The sequence below is a fragment of the Phoenix dactylifera genome, chromosome 11 (assembly GCF_051530095.1).
Source record: "Phoenix dactylifera cultivar Ajwa chromosome 11, Ajwa_hap1_PhDact_Kaust_v1.1, whole genome shotgun sequence".
Taxonomy (NCBI): domain Eukaryota; kingdom Viridiplantae; phylum Streptophyta; class Magnoliopsida; order Arecales; family Arecaceae; genus Phoenix; species Phoenix dactylifera.
In genome coordinates this window covers 13,791,825-13,800,619 of record NC_143200.1, presented here as the reverse complement: position 1 = coordinate 13,800,619, position 8,795 = coordinate 13,791,825, and the positions used below count along the sequence as shown (strand labels likewise).

General features: G+C 39.0%; 1 protein-coding gene across 1 annotated transcript; it reads right to left on the bottom strand.

The window, feature by feature from the left end:
• Positions 1–849: 849 nt before the first annotated feature.
• On the bottom strand, positions 850–3,934 carry LOC149751631 (uncharacterized). Its single transcript, XM_089926394.1, has 6 exons — positions 3,733–3,934; positions 3,510–3,637; positions 3,004–3,264; positions 2,216–2,364; positions 1,582–1,657; positions 850–1,473 (listed from the first exon to the last, which is right to left on the bottom strand). The coding sequence occupies exons 1-6, from the start codon at positions 3,932–3,934 to the stop codon at positions 850–852; spliced, it is 1,440 nt and encodes a 479-aa protein (XP_089782520.1).
• Between the last annotated feature and the right edge of the window lie 4,861 nt (positions 3,935–8,795).

Below are 8,795 nucleotides of genomic sequence, written 5' to 3'. Positions count from 1 at the left end.
AAAATAACTTTAATACGCCCCTTATTTGCTTGCTTTGCATATTGCTCATTCTTCCTCTCAATGTTGGCTCGAACTTTTGCATGCAGTTCCCTAATAGTATCCGCCTTTTTCTTACCATCCAAATTGGTACACTCATTAGTAGGCAAAGGTAAGATGTCTAAAGGAGTCAAAGGATTAAAGCCATACACAACTTCAAAAGGAGAATAAGAAGTAGTAGAATGAACAGTTCTATTATAAGCAAACTCAACATGTGGCAAGCATTTCTCCCAATTTTTCAAATTCTTTTGAATGATAGCACGCAACAAGGTAGTAAGTGTTCTATTTACTACTTCAGTTTGTCCATCCGTTTGAGGATGTGCAACAGTAGAAAATAAGAGTTTTGTTCCTAGTTTATTCCACAAAGTTTTCCAAAAATGACTTAGGAACTTTACATCCCTATCACTTACTATTGTTCTAGGCAATCCATGCAAGCGCATTATCTCTTTAAAGAATAGATCAGCAATATGTGTTGCATCATTGGTTTTAGAGCATGCAATGAAATGCGCCATTTTACTAAACCTATCAACAACGACAAATATACTATCTTTGCCACCTTGAGATCGAGGTAATCCTAACACGAAATCCATTGAAATATCAGTCCAGGGTTGATTAGACACAGGCAAAGGTGTATAGAAGCCATGGGGCATGACTTTAGATTTAGCTTGTTTACATGCTATGCACTTATCACAGACCGATTGCACATCATGCTTCATGTTAGACCAATAAAAATGCTCATGCAATATTTCTAAGGTCCTTTTTATCCCAAAATGTCCCATCAATCCACCACCATGACTTTCTCTAACTAGCATTTCACGCAAGAACAGGCACACACAACTTATTTTTCTTAAACAAGAAACCATCATGCCTATAATAGTCCCCAAAAGCATGTTTAGAACAAGAATCCCATACTTGGCCAAAGTCAGAATCATTAGCATATAAGTCCTTTATAAACTCAAAACCAAGTAATTTAGTTTGCAAAGAAGTAAGCAATGCATACCTTCTGGACAATGCGTCAGCCACTTTGTTTTCCTTACCATTCTTGTACTTGATTACATAAGGAAACATCTCAATGAATTCCAACCACTTGGCATGTCTTTTTTGAAGCTTACCTTGAGATCTTAGAAACTTCAAGCTTTGATGGTCAGAATGAATTATGAATTCCCTTGACCACAAGTAGTGTTGCCAAGTTTGCAAAGCTCTCACCAAAGCGTACAACTCTTTGTCATATGTGGAATAATTCAATGATGCCCCATTAAGCTTTTCACTAAAGTAAGCAATTGGTTTAGAGTCCTGCATTAGTACGGCCCCTATGCCAACACCAGATGCATCACATTCAATTTCAAAAGCTTTATCAAAATTAGGCAAACAAAGCAAAGGTGCATTGGTCAATTTTTCTTTTAGTGAATTAAAAGCTTCCTCATGCACTTCATTCCACTTAAACACAACATTCTTTTTAACAAGTTCATTCAAAGGTGCAGCAATAGAACTAAAGTTCTTTACAAACCTTCTATAAAAACTTGCTAAACCATGAAAACTTCTTACCTCATTTGCATTCTTAGGTGTAGGCCATTCTCTAATTGCCCTTACCTTCTCCTCATCCACACTTATTCCTTTCGAGCTTACAACAAAACCCAAAAACACAACAGATTCATGGCAGAATGAACACTTTTTAAGATTAGCATATAATTTGTTTTCTCTCAAAACATTAAGAACAACATGCAAATGATTAACATGTTCATCTAAGGTTTTGCTATAAATCAAAATATCATCAAAATACACTACAACAAATTTCCCAATGAAAGAACGCAAAACATGGTTCATTAACCTCATGAAGGTGCTGGGTGCATTAGATAAGCCAAATGGCATCACCATCCACTCATATAAACCATATTTTGTTTTAAAAGCTGTTTTCCATTCATCACTTTCTTTCATGCGAATTTGATAGTATCCACTCTTCAAATCTATTTTAGAAAACACACACGAACCATGCAATTCATCAAGCATATCATCCAATCTAGGGATAGGATATCGATACTTTACAGTGATTTTATTTATGGCTCGGCAGTCCGTACACATGCGCCACGTCCCATCTTTCTTCGGAACCAAGATCACAGGAGCAGAACACGGGCTAAGACTCTCCCTCACAAATCCTTTTTGCAGCAACTCATCTACTTGCCTTTGAATTTCTTTTGCTTCCTCTGGACTTGTTCTGTAGGCTGGTCTATTTGGGATTGAAGAACCTGGAATTAAGTCAATCTGATGCTCAATACCTCTTGTAGGAGGTAATCCATGGGGAATTTCTTCTGAAAAAATATCACCAAATTCCTGTAACAAAGAAGCAACCATACTAGGCAAAGAAGAATTGAGTTCGTTAGTGAAATAAACATCCTTTTGTATGAGCACAAGTAGCTGCTCTTTTGCTAACAAGGCACTCTCAACCTCTCTTTTGCTTGCAAATGCACTCACTCTCTTTTTTTTCTCTTCTTTGGATTCTGATTTATTCTTTTCTTTCGTCTGCTGACTCTCATTTTTCTTATCTTTCCTCTCTTTTTCTTGAATGCTCAATTGTTCCTCTCTCAACTTACACTCTCTTGTAATTCTGATTTGATCAGCATAGGCCTCGGTTGGTTGGAGAGGTGTTAAAACAATAGTGTGATTGTTCATAACAAGAGTGTATCTATTTTTGTACCCATCATGAATAACCCTTCTATCAAATTGCCACGGACGCCCAAGAAGTAGATGTCCAGCATGCATAGGTGCCACATCACAAAGAACTTCATCCTTGTATTTACCGATGGAAAATGAAATCATCACTTGCTTAGTCACCCTTATGTCTCCACAATCATTCAGCCACTGAAGTCTATATGGATTAGGGTGCTTTAATGTGGGCAAACTCAATTTTTCAACCAACAAGGTGCTAGCAACATTAGTGCAACTCCCACTATCAATGATTAAGCTGCATACCTTGTCGTTTATATGGCATCTTGTATGAAATATATGCTCATGTTGCTCCTCATTACCACCCGCCTTAGGTTGCATGTTGAGAGCACGCCTAGTAACAAGCACATCTCCAACAACAGGTTCAGCAACTTCAACATCACTACAATCCTCCAATGGTGGCATGTCATCATCACTTGAGCTCACACTCTCTATGTCTCCATTATCCAGCAGTATCATGGCTCTTTTGTTTGGACATTGAGAAGCAATATGTCCAATCCTTGACACCTGAAACATTTGATATCACGAGATCTAGAGGATGAATTAGTTTCCATTTTACCTTTAGGTGCAGCAATCGAATTTTTGGCCTTTGCATCTTCTTTTGGCTTTGACACAGATTTGTTATTTTGCCAATTCGATTTCCATGAGGAACTAGTAGTAAATTTGGAAGTACTCTTCGCTTTCAATTGCCTTTCCACTAGAATAGCTTTGTGCAGCAAATCCTCCATCTCTATATAATGTTGCAATTCTACCACATCAGCTATCTCCTTCTTTAAACCTCCAATGAATCTAGCCATAGTTGCCTCTCGGCCTTCTTCAACATTGGCTCTAATCATGGCTATTTCCATCTCCTTATAGTAATCTTCCACACTCATGGAACCTGAGTTAGACTTTGCAATTTCCTGTGCAAATCTCTATAGTAGTGGCTGGGTACAAATCTTTTTCTCATGACAGCCTTCATCTCATCCCATGTACCAATAGGCCTCTCCCCATTTCTACGTCTACTAGTCACCATTTGATCCCACCAAATACTAGCATAATCATGGAACTCAACAATGGCTAGTTTAACCCTCTTCTTCTCGGAATAATTATGACATTCAAACACATGTTCAACCTTTCTCTCCCACTCTAAATATAATTCAGGATCATTTTTACCTTGGAATGCAGGGATTGTCATCTTAATACTTCCCAAATGACTGTCTTTTCTTGATTCATCTCTTTGCCTCCTTCCATTACTTCTTCCATCCGAATACTCCTCCTCTTCTTCTTCTTCAAACATCCGCCCCCTCAAAGGTTTGAGTCTGCTTGGTGATTCCAAATCATTCATTCGTGCACCAAGCTTAGTAAGTTGATCAGCAATGGCTTTCATCCATAACTTCATATCAACATCTGGTTGTTTACTACCTTCACTACTCATCTTTGTATGCTGCAATCAAAAGATTAGTATAAACAGAATAGGTCCTCACACACTCCTCTCTCTGGTGGACACTCTTTTATGGCTTTTTCTTGATCATGATCTCACCCTCTTGCCTTTTACCACTTTGCTTCACCTTATGAGCTCTTAAATAAGAACCTTTTGGATGTTTCTACACAACAGGAAACAGTAAGGAGTCGATGATAACCTTAGGGAACAAGAACTCGCAAGGAACAATTTAATTGGAACCAACAAAGGGTTCAAGGAAGGTTTGAATTGAGAACAATTCAATGGAAGCGTTAAAGAACCCACAAGGAAATTAGAAGCAAAATCTGCTCCGAATTTTTTTTTCTTTTTTTTTCTTTTTCTTTTTATCTTCTTCTTCTTTCTTCCTTCTCTTTTTTTTTTTTTTTTTTTTGAAATAGCAGAACAGAAAGAAACAAGGACGATGACACAAACCGATTAAAGGAAGATGTCACCAAGGATATAGAGATAAACAACAGCGGAACACCTTTTTTTTTTTGAATTAAACAAGATAAACACACAAAGGATAGATAACACCTGATTTCAGGAACCGGGCTCTGATACCAAATGATAAGAGCACACTTCGGACCGTCCTGGAAACAGGTAGAGAATGAGGAACTTGACCCTAACCGCGACCTGCCGGTAGAACCAAAGTTATCAAAAGAAGCGTGACCCTAACCGCGACCTGCCGGTAGAACCAACACTATCAAGTTCTAATCCAAGAACAAAGGTGAAGCTCTCACATAAGAGAAACCCTCAAATTTCATTCATGCGTTCTCCCCCTCTCAAGTACAATCAGGTGCTATTTTAAGGCTGAAGTGGCTTCAAAGAGAAGCAACTCCTAGGAAATTACATAGCACTACTTGTCATGCATTTTCCAAGGCTGCATTTACCAAGGCTTGGAAAAGATGCATGTTACACCTACTCCTAGAAAAGTAACCAGAACTTAGGAAAAAGATCCCAAAGCAATTATAGTGACTTTGGGAACTACAAGAAAGTCTGAATGTGACTTGGGGAATACAAAACATCATCTGAAATATCACCCCAAAAGTATGCACGAAAATTCAAATATAATAGGAAAGTTGGCCTTCCCATGAATGCTTCTTGTCATGTGATTTGGACTTTCCAAAGTGTTGTCTTCAGGTTGGACTCAAAGCATCTTCACCCAATTGTATGAAAGTGACCCAATTAGGTGCAGCCTCTATCTCACGTTGGTCTTCTTTTCCTTTGATTTTTATGATCAGGCTTTCCAAAGCTTGTTTCATCGTCTTAGTCTTGGCCCTAGTCATAGGACCTTCAATTCCATGCAAAGGATCTTTAGATGGGCTGGTTGCGTCTCTATCAATTCTTCTTCGCTGTGTTGTTTCATTGTGAGCTCATGCGTCATCAGGGATCCAAGAAGCTCCTCAAGTGACAGCTTGTTCAAGTCCTTGGCTTCTTGGATTACCGTTACCTTGGCTTCCCATGACCTTGGCAAACAACGAAGAATTTTTCTGACAAGGTCTCTGTTAGTATAACTTTTGCCAAGGCTTTTTAGGCCATTGATAATATCAGTAAATCTAGTAAACATGCAAGTGATAGTTTCATTAGATTCCATCTTAAATAATTCATATTTATGAACTAGTATGTTTATTTTAGATTCTTTTATTTGATTCGTGCCCTCGTGGGTCACTTCAAGTCTATTCCATATCTCTTTTGCAGAATTGCAAGTAGAGACTCTATTGAATTCATTACGGTCTAAGGCACAATAAAGTACATTCATTGCTTTGGCATTTAGTTGTACCTTCCTTCTATCATCATCATCCCAATCTTTTTCAAGTTTGGGTATAGTAATATCATCTACAAAAATCGAAGGAATGTATGGTTCATTAACTATGGTGCTCCAAATCTCATAGTCTTGTGTTTGAATAAATATTCTCATCCTAGCCTTCCAATAGGTGTAGTCGGTTCCATTGAAGAATGGAGGTCTATGGGTGGATTGCCCCTCAATAAGAGAAGATCCAAATGGGGTTGTCATTTTGATCTTTTACTCTTTTAATATAAGAGTTCCGGCTCTGATACCACTTGTTGCCCAAGAAGACAACCCAAGAGGGGGGGGGGGGGTGAATTGGGTTATGACTTAAATCTCGACCAATTAAAAAACTATGTTTAATGATTAACTAATTCTATTTCAAGTATTCAGGTTAAGCAATTTAAATGCAATGAATGAGTAGAGAAAGTGTAAGAGACAAAGCAGCAACCAACACAAACACAAGCAGTTTTATAGTGGTTCGGAGCTAACCCTTGCTCCTACGTCCACTCCCCAAGCTACACTTGGGAGTTCACTATAATCCCTTGGATTACAGCCGGTTGTTTTACAAGCTCACAACCCAACTTGTTGTTTTACGAGATCACAACGAACTCGGTCGGTTTTCACAAGCTCACCGACTAGAACCACCCGATTGTTTTTCCGGGATCACAATCGAACTCTTACACCGTTGGTTTTACCCTCGGCTCACCAACAAACCTTACAACCCTTGATTCAATCCTCTGATTGAATCAAGTAAGAAAATAGTTTGGAAAAATTACACGGAAAGCTTCTTAATAAGCAAATATTAAACAATATGAAAAGAGTGAAGTTAGAAGCCCTCAAACAGATTTTGAAAGTGGAAGAAGGGGCTTCTCGAATTCAGAGTCTCCTCTTTGAATGCGCTAAAGACTTGATGTCAGAAGGAGAGCCTTGAATGCGAAGGAAAGAGAATGTAGGATGAAGTTCAATGCGCTTCTTCCTTCTTTCCCTTGTATTTACTCTTGAGAGCCTTTGGTAGGTGGAAATCACTTTTTCTTTGAATGGAATCTCTCTCTTAATGTCTATTACTGTTCACTCTGGCTATTTAAGTAGTCCACTTTGAAAACTAGCCGTTAGACACCAATTTATGGCCGTTCTGCACAATCTGCAACTCCTGACAATGTGTCCGTTGGGATCGGAGTCGACTCGCTCGATCTGGAGTCGACTCGGCTGTTACTGGAGTTGACTCATGCTTCACTGGAGACGACTCGCCCACTGTTCAGAATTTGAATTAAAGTGCTGTCCCGTTTTGGAGTCGACTCGGCCAAACTTGGAGTCGACTCGCCAGTATCCGGAGATGACTCGGCCCTCTGGAGACGGCTCGTTCTCAGGATTCCAGAGATCTATTTTTCTGTATTTCTTTCTCGAGTCGACTCGAATTATCTTGGAGTCGACTTGGCTCTCAGAACCCAAAAACTGATCTTCTGTCTTTGGAGTTGAACTGCCTCGGAGTCGACTCGGATCATCTTGGAGTCGACTCGGCTCTCAAAGCCCGTAGTTGGTTCTCTGACTATTAGTCTTGCTTTCCTCTGAGAGTCGACTCTTGCTTGTTTAGGAGTCGACTTCCCAACCGTTGGAGTCGACTCGAATTCTTCCGGAGTCGACTCGGTAACAGGGTCCAGAAACCACTTCTCTGTCTTTCGGTCTGTTATTCCTTGGAGTCGACTCGGAACTATCGGGAGTCGACTCGGTGACAGGGTCTGAGATTCATCTTTCTGTCCTGCTGTCTGTTCTCAGTCGGAGTCGACTCGCAGTGTGCCGGAGTCGACTCGAGCCTGTGCCAGAACATCTGAAATACTTGGAGTCGACTCGTAATCCTCCAGAGTCGACTCGAGTTTCAGCCTTTGACTCAAGCTGATTTTCACATGCACTCAAAAGAAGATTCTCACAAATTTTGCCTGAGATATTATATTGAATTCATTAGTATTACATAAAATATACTCAAATGCTTTGGTCTCATCAAAATCAAATTGGAGTATTATCAATCACTCCACAGGTATTTTGGGTAAAAACCAAAAAATAGCCGTTTGGAAACGGCTATTTTCTTCCCCCTGCCAGACGGGCCGTGCCAGGCACGGCCCATTTCGCGGCCCGTGATGGCCGGGCCGGGCTTAGCTTTTAGGCTAAGCGGGCCGTGCCCGGCACGGCCCATTTACGAAGCGGGCCGGGCCAGGCACGACCCGTTTATTCTGTGGCCCGGGGGGCCTGGGCCGGGCCGGGCCCGGCACGGCCCGATGCCCATCTCTACTCCTTACCGCGTGACATGTGACAGCAGATTATCTACGGTGTTCGGTGTCTCGATGTAGACGCATGGCAGCATCGGATGGTGTATATATATATATATATATATATATATATATATGTATATGTATATGTATATATATATGTATATGTATATATATATATATGTATATGTATATATATATGTATATGTATATGTATATATATATATATATATATGTATATGTATATGTATATATATATATATATATATATATATATATATATATATATATATATATGTCTATGTATATGTATATATATATATATATATATGTATATGTATATGTATATATATATATATATATGTATATGTATATGTATATGTATATATATATATATATATATATATATATATATATATATATATATATATATATATATATATATATATATATATATATATATATATGCTGGTTGACAAGCTTGTTTTTGCTGGAATTTATTATAAGGGAAGGGGGCTTGTATTTTGACACTTGGCGGCCTCCTAAA